The 18,302-nt window shown below is 44.8% G+C and overlaps 1 protein-coding gene across 1 annotated transcript in view; it reads left to right on the forward strand.

The window, feature by feature from the left end:
- Positions 1 to 16,362, forward strand: part of Slc4a5 (solute carrier family 4 member 5) — a 179,857-nt gene extending 163,495 nt beyond the window's left edge. Inside the window, exons 22-26 of the mRNA XM_045151539.1 lie at positions 2,019 to 2,087; positions 2,913 to 3,086; positions 8,855 to 9,001; positions 12,834 to 12,901; positions 15,958 to 16,362. Coding sequence (XP_045007474.1) covers positions 2,019 to 2,087; positions 2,913 to 3,086; positions 8,855 to 9,001; positions 12,834 to 12,901; positions 15,958 to 16,123 — 624 coding nt within the window. The 3' untranslated portion in view covers positions 16,124 to 16,362. The remainder of the gene's footprint in view (positions 1 to 2,018; positions 2,088 to 2,912; positions 3,087 to 8,854; positions 9,002 to 12,833; positions 12,902 to 15,957) is intronic.
- Positions 16,363 to 18,302: the final 1,940 nt, after the last annotated feature.

Here is an 18,302-nt window from a genome sequence, read left to right on the forward strand (position 1 = left end):
GATAACTATAAAAGTGACCATAGATGTTGGGTATGCCTGCTATGAGAGTATTCAAGTAGGCTGGGTGGAACAAAATACAGGCAGATTCTAAAATTTAACTAAACAATGTACATATTCAATGAAAAACAGTGCAGAATGTTTATGTTAGAGTAGGTATTATGACAACCAGATCCTCTAACAAAGACATTCCCTTAGAATGTGTTGCCCCATACCCTTAACCCTGTCAACTAGGAGGCTAAAATTTCTGGTCTGTTGAGGGTTCCAAGTCAGCTTATGACCAAGTGAGACCCTTTCCTAATGAACGACAGAAGAGGAAACAAAGGCACTATAAATTAGGAAGCATCAAATGGCAAGCCCAAAATAAAGCTTATTTAAGAATGGCAAATCCAGCTGGGCGTGGTGGCGCACGCCTTTAATCCCAGCACTCGGGAGGCAGAGGTAGGCGGATTGCCGTGAGTTCGAGGCCACCCTGAGACTCCATAGTGAATTCCAGGTCAGCCTGGGCTAGAGTGAGACCCTACCTCAAAAAACAAAAAAAGAAAAACAAACAAAGAATGGCAAATCCAACCATCCACCACATTTAATATATAATTTACCCTGACATGGAAGGTACAATCAGCACTTCCGATTTAAGCATATATGCCAGGCTTATTTGGCAGGTACTGACCTGGTGTAATCCCAGTTACCTTTTGGGATGATTTTGGTCTCAATTATGCTGCGCGCCTGCTTGGGTCCTTTTTTGCACTGTGGGCTCAGGTAGGCTGGCTGTGTCATTGGATCGCTGCTCTGATCACTTGTGCTGGGTGCTGCGCAGGTGAGCTCCTTTCCCCAGGTCTCTGGTGCTTGCTGGTGCTTGTGCTGGTGGTGGGGAGGGAAGGCTGTGGATGGTGGCTGAAGTTCTCCCACTGGTCCTCATGATCCTCTTCCTCACGAGTTGCTCCTCCATTCTTTCCTGCCATCTCCCCTTCACATTTCTTGAGTTTGCCAGCAGGCTGATGAGAGTGGAGAATCCCCTCGCCTGGCTTTTTCTGCAGCTCAAGCTGATCCTTGCGGCTGTGGCCACACGGACCTGGTTCTGCCGCTGCTGGAGACGCTTCTGTGGACTTTAGACACTCTGCATCTGTCCTACTTCTCTTCTGCAGTTGATAATTTCTTATACACCTCACTTTTTAGTAGAACAGCGTATTTCGCTGTTTTTTTTTTTTTTTTCTTTTTCTCCCCTAGGCTGCTTTGGCATGGTTCCTACACTGCCATTTTAACTGGAAGTCAACTTTCTTTAAAAACATTTTTTGGGGGGCTGGAGAGATGTCTTAGTGGTTAAGGCATTTGTCTGCAAAGCCAAAGGTCCTGGGTTCAATTCTCCAGTACACAAAGTGGCACATGCATCTGGAGTTCGTTTGCAGAGGCTGGTGGCCCTGGCATGCTGATTCTCTCTCCTTCTCGCTCTCTAGTAAATAAAAAATAATTAAATATTTAAAGTATATGTTCATTTTCAAGGAGAGAGAGAGAGAGCCTGCCAGGGCCTCTAGCCACTGTAAACGAACTCCAGATGCATGCACCACCTTGTGCGTCTGGTTTCGATTCTCTTTTTATCTGATTGTGTATGATGCACAATTGCTGTTAACCTGCTCTGTAACCTGTTCTGGGTACTCCTTGCTGATGTCCCTTAACTTACCCAAGGTTCCCAGCCCCTGTGTGCTGAGTGGCTCTGATAGGCGCTAGTAGGAGTAAGCTTTCTCTCTTTCCAGAATGAGTGAGTGTCTTCACCCAGACTGCATGGTTTCCACAAGGCTGGAAGGAGCTAGGCCTGCATGCTGGGATGGTGACCCCCAGCTGGAGAAGGAGCACACGTTGTCCTGGAGACCTTCATCTCCCTCCACACACACTTTCTGGCTCCAGATGTGCTCTTGAACCCTCAGTTCCTCTAAGCGCCAGCTCCTCAGCTGCCTCTGTGGTGGGCAAACACCATGACCAAGGCTCTGGTTCAGACCCAGCCCCAACCTGTGCTCTCATTTCAGTACATCCCCATGCCGGTGCTGTACGGAGTCTTCCTCTACATGGGCGTGGCTTCCCTGCATGGGATCCAGGTAAGATGTCCCCTCCCAGGCTTATGTGACCCAGAGGTGTCACTCCACATCTAGTTCTAGGCTACCAAGCCCCTACGTGCCTGCCATCCCAACTCAATGAAAGGTTAGTAGTAATAACAATGATGGGCTGGAGAGATAGATTAGCAGTTAAGGCATTTCCCTGCGAAGCCAAAGAACCCAGGTTTGATGCCTCAGTACCCACGTAAGCCAGATGACAAGGTGGTGCATGTGTCTGGAGTTCATTTGAAGTGGCTGGAGGTCCTGACATGCCCATTCTTCTCTCTCTCTCTAGTAAATAAATAAATAAAATATCTTTAAAAGTAATAATTGTACCAAGCACAAGAACTATAATAGGCTCTTAACAGGTATCATACAACCTATATAATTAAGTCCTCTGATCCCCATTTTACAGATGGAAAAGTGAGGCTCAGAATTCAAAATCCTGGCCAAACTAACTCAGTTGAGACTTTCATGGCACCTCTTCTCTCTTCCCTAAAGCCACTCCACACAATATCTTATTTTGTTCTTACCATTAAGCCCCAGGGTACTTTGAAAGTTTGTGTTGCAGTTAAGTCAGATGTCTTTTCCTAGATTTTGGACTACCTCAGGACTGTTCCCCACACTCAGGGCTCAAGGAGCCTTCCCCACATTCCACATATCTTTAGTGTGTGGTAAGTCCTCATTAGTGATTTCCTCCTGGGGACCCTGCCCCTTCATCTAGTCCTAGACACCAGCATGCCCCACCCATTTTCTAGCCAGATCCCAGCAGGCCCTTGCACCTGAGGCCCCTCTGCCTGACTGAGCCTTGCACTGTGTCCTTGCCAGTTCTGGGAGCGCTGCAAGCTGTTCCTGATGCCCGCCAAGCACCAGCCAGACCACGCCTTCCTGCGCCATGTGCCCCTGCGCCGGATCCACCTTTTCACACTGGTGCAGATCCTCTGCCTAGCCATGCTCTGGATCCTCAAGTCCACCATGGCTGCCATCATCTTCCCAGTCATGGTAAGCAGGCCTCCCCTGCCATTCAGTAGCTTCCACATAGAGGAAAGAGTGGCAGTGTCTGTCTGTGTTCAGGACTCTGAGGGACACCCTAAATACTGTGGTCAGGTAAAAAGCCAGGCAGCCTTCCTGGTGGGGAAGTGGGGTAGAGTAGGATTAGAGAAACAGGACAAATCAAAACACCAAATTCCCCACTGCTGAACTTCAAGGCAATCTCAGAAATAGATTCGTGCTAAGTATAAACCTTCTGGCATGTAAAATAACTGCATTTGGAAAGATAAATAAATTGGATGGTGAGGCACAGAAAACCAATAACTTCAGAATGTGCAGTGGGCACAGGCAGTGCAAGCCTGGCATCCCAGCACTGGGGAAGGCAGAAGTAGGAGTATGAGGACTTCCTGGTCTACATTGCAAGGCTTTGTATCAAAGAATAAAACTTGGGGGGACTGGAAAGATGGCTTAGCGGTTAAGGCATTTGCCTGCAAAGCCAAAGAAAGGATCCCAGTTTGATTCTCCAGGGCCCATGTAAGCCAGATGCACAAGGGGGCGCATGCATCTGGAGTTCGTTTGCAGTGGCTGGAGGCCCTGGCTATGCCCATTCTCCCTCTCTCTCTCTCTCTCTCTCTCTCTCTCTCTCTCTCTCTCACACACACACACACACACACACACAAATAAGTAAATAAATAAATAAAATATATTTTAAAAATAAAATAAAATAAAACTTGGAGCCAGGCATGGTGGTGCACGCCTTTAATCCTAGCACTAAGGAGGCAGAGGTAGGAGGATCGCCATGAGTTCGAGGCCACCCTGAGACTCCATAGTGAATTCCAGATCAGTCTGCACAACAGTGAGATCCTACCTTGAAAAACCAAAAATGAAAATAAAATAAAACTTGGGCTGGAGAAATGGCTTAGCAGTTAAGCACTTGCCTGTGAAGCCAAAGGACCCTGGTTCAAGGCTTGCTTCCCCAGGACCCATGTAAGTGATGCACAAGGTGGCACATGCATCTGGAGTTTGTTTGCAGTAGCAGGAAGCCCTGGTGCACCCATTCTCTCTCTTTCTCTGTCTGTTGCACTCAAATAAATAAAAATTAAAAAAAAAAAACTTTAGGGGATGAAGAGATGATTTAACAGTAAGGTACTTGCTTGCAAAGCCAAAGGACCCAGGTTCAGTTCCCCAGGACCCAAGTAAACCAGATGTACAAGGTGGTGCATTTGTCTGTAGTTTGCTTGCAATGGCTAGAGACCCAGGCATGCCCATTCTCTTTCCCTCTCTCTCTAAAATAAATAATTATAAATAAAATTAAAAATCATTTAAAAATAAATAGTAAATAGAGACAGACATAGTGGTACATGCCTATAACCCCAGCAATCAGGAGGCAGAGGTAGGAGGATTGCTGAGAGTTCAAGGCCACCCTGAGACTACATAGTGAATGCCATGTCAGCCTGGGCTAGAGAGAGACCCTACTTTGAAAAAAAAAAAAAAGAGTTGGGCATGGTAATGCATGCCTTTAATCCTAGCATTCAGGAGGCAGAGAGGTAGGAGAATCACTGTGAATTTGAGACCACCCTGAGACTACATAGTGAATTCCTGGTCAACCTGGGCTAAAGCAAAACCCTACCTTGAAAAACCAAAACATAAGTAAGGAAAAAAAGAAATAACAATATATGAAATTAAAAAAATTAAAAATTAGGGGGCTGAAAAGATGGTTTAGCTGTTAAGGCACTTGCCTGCAAAGCCAAAGAACCAGGTTTGATTCCCCAATACCCACATAAAGCCAGATGCACAAGGTGGTGTATGTACCTGGAGTTTGTTTACAGTAGCTAGAGGCCCTGGTGCACCTTTTCTCACACGCTCTCTCTCTATTTGCTTCTGTCTTAAATAAATAAATATAATATTTTTTAAAGTAAAAAAATTTTAAAGATCTCAAATATAAAGGAGTTCTATGACTATTCTTGTGATTTTATAGAGCTTAAAATTAGTCCAGAATAAAAGTGATGTAAACAAAAAATAAACCAGTGACATGTTACATGGCCCCCTAGATGATGACATGTGGAAAGTGGCCTGATTCACTGAGGGCTTACAGTGAGGGAGGCCCACAGGCCTGGATTAGGGGCCAAGTAAGGACACAGAGAAACTTGAAGCATGCCTCCTGGGAGGGCTCTGGTCACCAACTCATGCCCCTGGTTGCTCATGAAAACCAACTTAGATGCAATAAGTCAGAATCTCAGGCGAAGGGAAGCCAGGCTTGGTATTTTTAGGAAGTTTGCAAGTGAGCATAATAAATACACAGTCAGAGTTGAGGAAAACCTCTCCAAGGAAAGGAAAATGGAGCCTACCTAATGTAGTCCTCCTGGGTATACAAGGAAGGGAGGCTAGTAAAAGAACAGATCAGCATTTACTGAGTGCTGCTCTTTCTGGTTGGCACCAGCCCCTGCAGTGGTAGAGCTGGGAAAATTAAGGCTTAGAGAGTATGAATGAGTGACCTAGTTCACACAGCTGGGTCAGGGCAGAGCAAGGCTATGGCCCGTGCATTGATTTTTCAAAATTTAAAGGCAGTAAAATCCACTCTGTGACTCAGTTGTCAAATATATATTTTTGTAAAATTTTTATTGGCAATTTTCATACATGTATGTAATATATTTTGATCATTATCCTCTTTCATTACCTTCTTTTGTCCCTCTTTCCCCATTCTGGAGCCTTTCTTTCCATCCAGTCCCTCTTCTATTTCAATTCCTTTTTTGCACTCCACCATCATCCATTTGTTGATGGGCAGGTCTTGGCAGGTGAGGACAGCTGCTGTGAGGTCATGAATGCAATAACCACTTTATGTCCAGAAGACAGTGTTCCAGAGCACTCTTCCCTGTCCTTTGACTCTTCCGTTCTTTCCACCTCAATGCTGCCTGAAAATTGAACAGTGTGACAGAGATGTCTCATTTAGTGCTATGCACTTGACGGTCACTTCTCAAGGCATTGGAAAATTTTGAGTTTCTTCAGTAGTCACCATCTGCAAAAACCATCAACTCTACCAAAAATGAGAGCAACACTAATCTATGGGAATAAACATAAATATTTGGAGGGCAATTTAATGGGCATAATATATCCCTCTTAGTGTCTATGACCTTCCCAGCCATAAGCTTTTGACTAGGTTTTCAGTACCAGGTATAAATTTCCTCCCATGGAGTGGGCCTCAAAGCCAATCAGAAAGCAGTCTGTTACCTCAATATTAGTCATGCCACTATTGTACCATTGGGTACAGGGTCCACTGCTGGCTAAGATTTGATGACATTTCTCCCCCAGCACCCTACACAACACTTGACAGCACTGTAGCAGCTAGCCAGTAGGGAGGAGGCTTCCAGCTCGGTTCCAGTTTTATTTCTCAGTGTCTTACAACAGAAACATGTGGTTGTCTTTAGCAACAGAGTATTACCATTTTGTTCTGGTGGGCAACTGCGAGCTATAGTAGCAATTCTAAGGAGCTGTTCCATCACCCTCATTCCCTCTTGCCATCCTTACATAGACAGCCTCTCTCTCACCCTGCCCCCAGTAATCACTGATCAGCTTTCAGAGGCAGGAGTTTAAAAACCTGGGTTTATATCCCACCAAACTCTACATGCTTACAAGAACTGGTGTCAGAACCCATGTTAAAGCCAACTTAAGGGTTCTCCCTGATCTCATCTAATGACTGGTTATCTGTGATAAATGGACAGTGTGTACAGCAAACAGGATGTACCTGCTCAACTTTGCTGGGTATGGTGGGCCATGCCTATAATTCCAGCACTTAGGAGTTGAAGGTGGGATTGGGACTTCATGATCATCTTTGGTTACATAGCAAAATCAAAGCCAGCCTGGGCTACATGAAACCCTGTCTCAGAACTCAAACAGCAAAAATGGGGGCTGGGGAGATGGCTCAATTGTTAAAGGTACTTGCTTGCAAAACCTGAAGGTCCAGGTTCAATTCCAAATGTTCACATAAAGACAAATACACAAGGTGGTACATATGTCTGGAGTTCATTTGCAGTGGCAGGAGGCCCTGGCACACACATTTTCTCTCTCTCATTTTCTCCCTCCCCCCCACACACAGACACACAAATAAATAAAATAATTAGCATTAAAAGAAAGCTTTTAATCTTTCCTGTGGGAAAGCATTCATTTTCCCTTTAATTTCAACCAGAATAGAACCAATTCTTCTAACCTCCCTTTAAAATTCCAGATATCAGCCGGGCATGGTGGCACATGCCTTTAATACCAGCACTTGGGAGGCAGAGGTAGGAGGATCACCATGAGTTTGAGGCTATTCTGAAATTACATAGTGAATTCCAGGTCAGCCTGAGCTTTAGAGTGAAATCCTACCTCGAAAAAAAAAAAAAAAATCCAGATATCCCACTGTATTGATTACTTTTCACATTACACTAACTGAATGCCGACAAGAGGCAACTTACAGGAAGGCTGGCTTTGGCTTACAGTTCAAGAATACACTCCAGTGTGAGAGGCAGGCTGGCTGGGGTGGTTCTCAGCAGTAGTGGCAAGAGCATGAGGCATCTTGCTCACATCCAAACAGATCAGGAAGCAGAGAGAAATGAATGCTGGTACTTAGCTCCCTTCTTCCTTATTCAATGTAGAGCCCCAGCCAATAAGATGGTGCCACCTACATCAAGGATAGGTCTTCTCCCCTTAGTAAAACCTCTCTGGAAACACCATCACAGACACACTGAGGTATGTCTCCAGTTGACAGTGACAACTACCATACACACTATAGTTCATTCACCTTTGTGAACAGGGAGCTTGGTGGCACTCAGAAATGGAGAGAGGGCCAGAAGGCATCAAAGGGTGATCCCTGAGCCAGCAACATCAATATCACATGGGGGACTTATGAGAGGTACAAATGCTTATCAGAGTGGATGAATCAGAAACTCTGGCTTGGCACCCAGCAATTTGTGTCTTACAAAGCATTCTGAGTGGTTCTGAAGCACACTCAAGTTTGAGAGCCACTGGTTCTCCAGCCCAGGGTCACTCTCCTGGCTCCTCACTTCAGCGGTCACAGGGTCTGTTCCTTCCAGTCACTGGAAGGCATGGTCACTCACCTGAGGAAAGGCCAATTTCAAAGTATGTGTGTTGGGTGGAGGTAAATAATAGTAAATGAATGTCAAGACACTTAACACAAAAGGTATTTAAATTTAGCTAACTGAAGAAGAAAAACAATCGACCCACATCTTTCTCTGAGCTCTTTATTAGTCAGCTTCTCATTGCTTAGACAAAATACCTGACCAGAAGTAGTTTAAGGAAGGAAAAGTTTTATTTTGGCTTACAGTTTATGGTGGGGGGAAATATGGTAGGAGCAGACTGCTAGTGTCACATCATTACATTAGCATGGAGAAAGTAGAGCAAATGCTAAGCAGGGCTGGCCTACAAAAACTCAAGGGCCAGGCATGGTGGCACATGCTTTTAATCCCAGCACTTGAGAGGCAGAGGCAGGAGGATCATCATGAGTTTGAGGGCAGCCTGGGACTATAGAGGGAGTGCCAGGTCAGCCTGGGCTAGAGTCAGACCCTACCTCAAAAATAAAAGCACAAACCAACAAAAACTCAAGGTTCCCACACTCAGTATAGTGTTCTTCCAAGGCTCCATCTCCCAAAGGTTCTACAACCTTCCTAAACAGCACCAGCAGCTGGGGATTAAGCATTCAAACACATGAGGCTATTGGAGATGTTTTATGTTCAAACCACCCCAAGCGCCCACAAAGCTTTGGGCTCTTTGTGTTCTTACCTCAGATCCTGGGCCTCATCATTGTTCGAAGGCTTCTGGATTTCATCTTCTCCCAGCATGACCTGGCCTGGATCGACAACATCCTCCCAGAGAAGGAGAAAAAAGAGACAGACAAGAAGAAGAAGAGAAGGAAAGAGGACAGTGATGAGGAGGTGAGGAAGATATGAGGCCTGGGCAGAAGGCAGAGACCAAAAGGCCCTCTCTCCATTCCTATCAGGGTGAGGGATGGTTTCTCAAGTGGCCTGTAGCAGTGCCTGGGCCTGGTCCAGGAGAAGCTAGGACTTCTGCCTGTCTTGGTCTGGGATGCAGAAAACTCATGTTCCTGGGAATATCCTCAGAGTATCCAGAACTGGTGATGGCCCCTACCCAGGAACAAGTGTCTGGCCACACCCACTCTCCCATTACTGTGAGTTTTCAGGGCCATTAGCAACAGTACAAGTTCCTATGGGAGCTGGCAAAAGAGGCTTCAACATGGAAGGCAGTTACAAGGAGGACCTCCAGAGAATGAAGCAGGCCTGGAGGGAGGGTCCAGTGAGACTCTGACATATGTCAGAGACAGACATATGGCATGAGGATCAAGCTTTACTTGGGCCTACTATGGGGTACAAGGAATAGAAGTAGGGAAAGAGGCATGTGTCCTTGTTGAAAGGAGAGTGGCTACATTTCCTAGGTGCCTAGGACCACCTGTTGCCCACTTACCCCTCTTCTCTCTCATACTTTCCTTGCATCATACCGCAAAACACCCAGAAAGTCAACATCCAAGAGCCAGTCTAGATGGTATAATCGATTTCAAAATATTAGGCAGAAAAATTACCTGATCAAAGCTGGGGAGATGCATCAATTGGTAGTGCTTGCCTCACAAGTGTGAGGACCTGAGTTTGACCTCCACTATCCATGTAAGTGCCAGATGTGATGAAGCATGGTCGTAATTCCAGCATGGAGATGTGGAAACAGGAGCAGCCCTGTGACTTGCTGGCCAGCTAATCTAGTCTCATTGGTGAACTCCAGGCCAATAAGAGACCTTGTCACAAAAAAGGTGGACATACCTGAGAATAACACCCATGATTGTCCTCTGGTCCACATGCTTTTGCACACCTGCACATACACATGGATGAACACATTCACATGCACACAAACCACATACACAAGGCTGTTTCATCCAACTGTTCATTGCAAATTACAGTGACCTCGTGGCTTCCTAAGATAGATATAACTAAATGTTTAAAAAAACAATTACGCTTGAGGACTGGAGATATGACTCAGCAGTAATGGAACCTATAAAGTCTAATGACCCAAATTCGATTCCCCAGTAACCACATAAAGCCAAATGCACAAAGTGGTACATGTGTCTATAACTCATTTACAGTCACTAGAAGTCCTGGTGTGCCCATTCTCTTTCTCTCTCTTTCTCTGCCAGCCTTTAATCCAGCTCTTGGGAGGCACAGGTAGGAGGATGGCTATAAATTCAAGGCCACCCAGAGACTGCACAGTGAATTCTAGGTCAGCCTTGTCTAAAGTGAGACCTTACCTCAGGAAAATAAAATGTGAGGGGGGGCTGGAGAGATGGCTTAGCAGTTAAGGTGCTTGCCTGCAAAGCCAAAGGACCTCCTCAATTCCCCAATACCCATGTAAGCCAGATGCACAAGGTGGTGCATGCATGTGGAGTTCATTTGCAGTGGCTGGAAAACCTAGTGAGCACATTCTCTCTCTCTCTCTCTCTCTCTCTCTCTCTCTCTCTTTTTGCCTCTTTCCCTCTCTCAAATAAATAAATAAAAATAATTTCAAAAAAGAAAATCACTGTTTTTCTCAGAAGTAAAAAAGAAAATCATTCTTTTTTGAAGTAGGGTCTCACTCTAGCCTAAGCTGGCCTGGAATTCACTATGTAGTCTCAGGCAGGCCTCGAACTCACAGCCATACTCCTACCTCTGCCAGCTGAGTGCTGGGATTAAAGGCATGTGCTACCATGCTTGGCTCTTTTTTTCAAAACATTATTTATTTACAAGGGAGAGAGAAAGAAAATAGGCAGCCCAGGGCCTCTAGCCTGTGCAAAAGAACTCCAGATGCCATGTGCCATTTGTGTATCTGGCTTTACAAGTGGGAACTGGGGAATTGAACCCAGGTCATTAGGCTTTGAAGGCAAGTGCCTTAATCACTGAGTAATCTCTCCAGATTACTCTTGACTTTAACTTACATTCTAGTATATGGGCCTGCCCATGCCACCTCCTGATGCCACACCTGGCTCCCAGCCTCCTAATTTGACCCAAACTCACAACACTTCACCTAAACTATGACCCGACCTACTCTAAATGAAAGCGCTCATGGGCAAATCCTTGCTGACCTGTGAAACACTGTAAAACTTTCCCAGTCCTTAACTGCTATCCTCTTCCATAAGTCATCCACATTTTTGTTTTGAGATAATTGTAAAAGGTACATTCTAAAGACAAGAAAATGGAGCCCAAGTGATACGAAGACAGATGCTTATTTTTCCATTGGCTCACTCAGTAAATATTTGAGTGGCTCTCACATATGAGGAATGATTCCAGGATTGGGAGGATAAACATTTCTGCATTTAATATACTCAGAGGAAAAATGAGACTCAAGTTACACAAATTCATTTATTTATCTGTACATCAACATAGCTGTCATAGGAGGTTCGTTCCCAGTGACTGGTTACACAACAGACATTCGTAGAGAAGTTCCTTCCTGTCCCCTGGGTGTCTAGAACAGTGGGGTAACTTGTCCCATTGCTTCTCTGTGGCCCACAGTGGTTGCAGCACCCTTCATTGTTAGTCTGGATGGGAAGAGGACGGTGGCTTGCACACTTTGTATAGATGAGTCTTCCATTCTATGAGAAAGTGAAAGTGGCTGTGTTGGTGGTGTTTATCGGTTTTTCCCATTGTTTTTCTCCAGCCCCAGTTCCTTCCTCCCTCAGTTATAAAGATCCCCATGGAACGTGTACAATCAGATCCCCAAAATGGTATCCATTGCATTGCCAGTAAGTAAGACCCTGGTGTCTCTCCATTCCTATTTACCACTAATCTTTCATCTATTCCCTTAAGGAACTTCTACCTATAACTTGAGCATCAAATCATTTCAGACCCTAGGAGACTCCTGTGCTAGGCAAAGACCAAAGAATACTGACCAGGAGGACTCCAGCCAGATGAGAACCCCCTGCAATTCTGCTCTCTTCACCTTAGACAAAGCCCCTCATTCTGGCCTGTCCTCAAGCTATGGCTCCACCAGCCTTTCCCTTGCTTGCTTCAAATACCAGGCCTTTTAACCCTAGGTTGTCCAGGGTGGCTGAGGAGATCGAGAGCTCAAATCAGTGCCTAGCTTTACATCTGGGTGATATCACCTAGATTGAGCTGTGATTCTGGGAGTCACAAAGTGCCATGTGCCAAAGGGGAGACTGCCTGGAAGGGATCAGGCATTGCTTATCAAGAGATTCATCCCTCAAAAAACCAAAAAGAAAAGAAAAAAGAAAGACTCATCCCTGCTTCTAATCCCACCCCAGTGGTCGACAGTCTTGTTATCAAGACCTCAAAGCCTGTCTTGGGAGTCTTTTGAAAGATCCAACCCAAGTCCTGACTCTGGGACACTCTCCTTAAAGACAGAGGTTAGGGTGGGTCACCAGTGGATCCTGTCAGCATGTTCAGGGGCCCTTGGGGACTTCCCACTACCACTCCATCCAGGACCTCAGGATCATTTCAGGTTCCTCCTTCCCCCGCCCCACTCAGTTATGTTTAGTTCCTGTATCCCTGACTCTCCCCACACCTCACTCCCTCCTAACCAGCTAAGAGCCCCCGGTGTGAAGGACTGAAGAAACCACTCACCTATGGGAGGCCCTAGTGTTCCTCTCGTAACAGTACTGAGCATAGGGCTCAAGGGAAAACAGAAGTGGTGTGACATGGACTGGAGAAATAGGGTGTTTGCCAGTCTGTTATCAAAATTGCTTCACATCTGACATTTACATTTTATTGCCAGGAAAAAGATCTTCCAGTTGGAGTTACTCCCTCTGATTCTTCCTTCAGTGGCTCAGAACTGGATCGAAGGTAAAGGCTGATGGGTTAAACTCATGAATGTTGGACAAGAGACTAAGCAATGGTTGCAGGCTTGAGGGAAAAAGATTTCCCTGACCTTTGCTGATCCATCACTGGGACAGGTCAAACAACAAATGTGTGTTCTTATTGACATCAGCAATATGGTTGTAACACACAAAAGTATTCAACTTTATGAAAGGAGCTCATTGAAAAGTATTATATAGAATGTGGAAAGTAAGTATTGGAAAAAGAAAACAACATAATCAGCTAATACACAGTATAAGTATCTATTACTGAGAACAGGGTAAATGGGCACAAAAGGGGCAGAGCTCAAGACACTCTAACACTCTATAGAATAAAATAACAGCATTGTTAATTACCAAAGGTCACAAAGAGCATTAGGAAGCTAACTAAGAAGCAAAGGTGAGCAGGGCGTGGGGGCGTACGCTTTTAATCCCGGCACTCGGGAGGCAGAGGTAGGACTGCTGAGTTTGAGGCCATCCTGAGACTACTTGGTGAATTCCAGGTCAGCCTGGGGTAGAGTGAGACCCTACCTCAAAACACACAGCCCCCTCAAAAAAGCAAAGATTAAATGGAGACAGAAACAATCAGGCTGAGAATGTGGAATGGCTGGCTATTTAGCATGTATGATGCCCAGTTTTGAGTCCCAGCACCACATGAAACTAAGTATGGTGGTACATGCTCATAATCCCAGCACTTTGGTGGTGGAGAATCAGAAATTCAAGGTCCTCTTTGACTGCATAGCAATTTTGAGGCCAGCCTGGGCTACATGAGATTCTGTCACCACACATTAATTATATACAAAGGGGGCTCAGAAATGGAAATTATGAGTCAGAAGCCAGGAAGTGTTTCCTCGGTTATTACTAGGAAAGCCAGTGAGTGTGCACCCTTTGTACCAATGCCCTAGAATGGACAGGACCACTCAGTCCTAGACCCAACATTGGTAAGAACAAAGGCCACCAAAGTTTAGAGCTTGGTGAATTTCCAGATGGCATTCACCAAGAGTGTTTCAGGACATACACACAGGATCTCTGAATTATGAGACAAACTGTCATCAGTGTGGAAAGGAAGCTTTTCACCAGCTTAGCCCTTCCTGAACAGGTCTGTCACATGTCATTTACATTCCTTCTTGTCTTCCATCCTTGGTCTGAGCTCCTTTACCCTTACTACCACTGATTTTTACATATACCTACATTAGGAGAAATGCAATTTGTCTACTTTGTTTTATTTTCATTTTAAAAACAGCTTATACTAAATCAAATCTCTAATGGCCCCAATTTGAGGTGGTAGAATGAGAACTGACCAAAATAGGATTAGGGTTAGAGTTCAAGGCCACCCTGGAACTACGTAGTGGTAAATTCTGGGTCAACCTGGGCTAGAGAGACCCTACCTTGAAAAAAGGGAAAGGGAAAGGGGAGGTGAGGTTAGAAACAAGCACATGCTGGGATGAATGGGCAATTGAACTAGGAAAGTAGGCAGGAGTTCAAGTGTAACAAGCTATCTCCGCCTTGCTGCTATGGACCTTGGATGCTACCCTTTGAACAATGGCAAATGGTCAGATTTGTGATTTAGAAAGTTCACTCTGGCAATGATTTGAATAGGTTAAAACAGGACAAAACCAGTTCAGCGACAATGGCTTAAAAAATCGGGACACTTTGTTCCCTGGATGCATTCATAAGCAAGCCAAGCGTGGTGACACATGCTTGTAATCCCAGCATTCAGGAGGCTGAGGAAGTAAGTCCACTGTGAATTCCAGGCTAGCCTGAGCTACAGTGAGACCCTGTCTCAAAACAAAGCCACTGTCAGTGCATACCTGTAATCCCATCACCTCGTAGGTGGAGACAGGAGGACCAATTCAAGGTCATTGTTGGCTACATAGTGAATTCAAGGCCAGCCTGGGCTACCTGAGACCCTGTATCAAAAATGTGGGGGAAGCCAGACATAGTGGCCCATGCCTTTAATCCCAGCACTAGAGAGGCAGAGTTAGGAGGATCACTGTGAGTTCAAGGCCACCCTGAGAATACATTGTGAATTCCAGGTCAGCCTGAGACCCTACCTCGAAGAAAAAGGGTGGGGGCGGGGGTTGAGTATGCGGCTCAGTTGGTAGAGTGTTTGTCTAGTATGCACAAAGCCCTGAGTTGTATCCCCAGAATCTCATAAACCACACAGGACATTAATTATTCTCATTGCTAGGACCAAGCACCTGACAAAAGCACCTTAAGGATGCAAGGGCTTATTTTGGGTTACAGTCCGTCATGGTGGGAAGGTATGGAGGCAGGAACTAAAGCAGCTGCAGCTTGTCATATTCAGGCCACAGTGGGGAAGTAGAGCAATGAATGATGGTCCTCAGACAGTGCTCTTTTTTCTGTTGTTTTTCAACGTAGGGTCTCACCCTAGTCCAGGCTGACCTGGAATTCACTGTGTAGTCTCTCTGGGTGGCTTTGTACTCAGTGATCTCCTACCTCTGCCTCCCAAGTGCTGGGACTGAAAGTGTACACCACTACAGCCCTTGAAATGGTGCTTCCCACAGTCAAGGTCTTCTACCTCAGTTAACCTACTCAAAATAATACCACACTAGTATGCCCAGAGACTGGTTTCCTATGTGATTTTAAAGATTTTTTTAATTTGAGAGCGACAAAGAGGCAGATAGAAAATGGGCATGCCAGGGCCTCCAGCCACTGCAAACAAACTCCATACGTGTGCGCCCCCTTGTGCATCTGGCTAACGTGGGTCCTGTGGAATCGAGCCTCAAACTGGGGTCCTTAGGCTTCACAGGCAAGCACTTAACCACTAAGCTATCTCTCCAGCCCTCCTAGGTGATTTTAAATCAAGCTGCCAACCAACATTATCCATTACAATGACCCACACCTATAATCCCAGCAACCTGGGAGGTGGAGGCAGGGGCATCAACTGATGACCAGCAAGGATACCCTCAGCTGCAAAGCAAGTTCTACATCTACATGAGACTCTATTATAGTTAGAACCCTGCTCTGCAAGAGCAAACACACCAGACCAGATATTCACACTCCTTTCCTTTGCTTCCTCAGCATCACCTTGCACTTCAAAATCTCTTGTCCGGCTTCACCTGCTTTCAGCTACTCACGGAGCCCAGTGTTCATGACACCCCAGGTGAAGATAGAGATGGGATCCGACCTGGACTTTACAGACACTGAGGCCTATCGAAGAGAGGCTGACGCGGAAACCACCCTCTAGTGGCCACAGCTCTTCCAGACTGCTCAGTCTTCACGACAGCCTGGCTCACACCCTTCATTCACTTCTCTGTGCCTGTTCTTTTCACCAACTTTGAAAACTGGATATTTTTTCAATGAACGGTCCTACATAAACACAAAGCTCTCCCTTTTTTGCAGTCATTAAAACACCTATAAATCCTATCTTAAAATGCAGTCCAAGCTGGGCGTGGTGGTGCATGCCTTTAATCCCAGAGGTAGGAGGATCACCATGAGTTCAAGGCCACCCTGAGACTACATAGTTCAGGTCAGCCTGAGCTAGAGTGAAACCCTTCCTCAAAAAACCAAAAACCTGGGCTGGAGAGATAGCTTAGCAGTTAAGCGCTTGCCTGTGAAGCCTAAGGACCCCGGTTCGAGGCTCAATTCCCCAGAACCCACATTAGCCAGATGCACAAGGAGGCGCACACATCTGGAGTTTGTTTGCAGGATGTCCTGGGGCGCCCATTCTCTCTCTCTCCCTCTGTGCCTCTTTCTCACTCTGTCTGTTGCTCCCAAGTAAATAAATAAACAAAATAAAAAAAAAAACACAATTATGTAAGTTGTCAATAAAAAATTTTTAAAAACACCAAAAAACAAAATAATAAACACAATCCAGGGTTAGGGGAAGGTGGCTTAGCAGGTAAGGGCATTTGCTTGCAAAGTGTGCAGCTGAGTTCAATTCCCCAGTACCCACACAAAACCATACACACCAAGTGGGGCCTGTGTCAGGTTCCTTTGCAGTGGCAAGAGACCCTCATGTACCCATTCTCTCTCCTTTGCAAATAATAATAATAATAATAATAATAAAAGTGTGTGTGTGTATATATAACACACAGTCCCACATGAGAAAAACCTCCCAAAATCATGAGTAATTTATATTTAAAATAAATGCCTCTAAAAGTTTTAAAGGTTAGATTGAAATCTAAATGACTTGAGGGCTAGAGGGATAGCTTAGTAGTTAAAGTGCTTGCCTGAAAAATCAAAGGACCCAGGTTCAATTCCCCAGGACCCACATAAGCCAGATGCACAAGGTAGCACATGCATCTAGAGTTCATTTGCAGTGGATAGAAGCCCTGGTGCTCCCATTCTCTCACTCTCAAATAAATTAATTAAACAATCTTATTAAATAACTTGAAGTTTTAAAACTACTTTCAAATCCAGACCAAGATCAGAGTATGTTTTACACATTAGGAAATGATAGGAAGGTCCTATTATCTTTTCTGTCCATTTCTCTGTACGGTTGAGCCCTCTGCACTGTGGCCCTTACTCTAGAGTGTGATTGGGGCTTTCCTGGATTGAAAAGCCAATTCCAAAAGTCTATTAATGAAACCCCCTCACCCTCCACAAAAAAAAAGTGTGTCTGAGTGGACAGTTCTTGCGCAACGGAAAGCTCAAGCCACACTAGATTACCAATGTCCTTTAAGTTGTACCACTGGTTTTCTTCCAGGGTCAATTTCTTGATGCATTTGGGTTAGTCCTTTCCACAACTTCTCAATGGCCAAGGCATAAACTTTCATGCCCAAAAATATTTCATGTTAAACAGCTAACATTTTAAGATTTTGCAGTGTTAATCAAACTAGTACTTTGTAAGAATGGTTGGAAGCAATATCATTCCTGAAGCAGAATTACCTAGTTCTTCAATCCAAAACCATTCCAATTTGAAGTCCTTCATCTTCCTCTGCACCAGTCCTGGGAAAACTAATGGTCTACCCTTGATATTCCAGTTTCAAAGCCTTGCTGATCTGCAATAGCACTTTGTCCAAATTAAGCTGTAGAAATATTACAGGTTTAAAGGTAAATGTGCTTAATCAATCAAACAAGCTATGAAAAACTATGGTTAGCTTTTTGCTGTAAATTGATGCATGTAATTTTTACCTTATACATCATTTATATTTTGTATACATATGAAAATTTTAATTTCAGTAGCCTAATGGATTAGCATATTACTTCTCCATGCACTAAGAAATTTTTTCCACTTTTAATGTAACTATGCTTCAATAAAACTTAATCTTGTCTGAACACCTTACTCCATGTTCATAACTGAGGTAAGTCAGTAGGGATGACCTACAGACATGTGCTGCACTCCACTTATAAAATCCACTCCAGCAAACTGTCAAGAGTAAAGCCAGTGGAAGGAGTAAGGAATAGGTCAATTCCTGATGGTT

This window comes from Jaculus jaculus, chromosome 6 (assembly GCF_020740685.1).
Source record: "Jaculus jaculus isolate mJacJac1 chromosome 6, mJacJac1.mat.Y.cur, whole genome shotgun sequence".
In the NCBI taxonomy this organism is placed as follows: Eukaryota; Metazoa; Chordata; class Mammalia; order Rodentia; family Dipodidae; genus Jaculus; species Jaculus jaculus.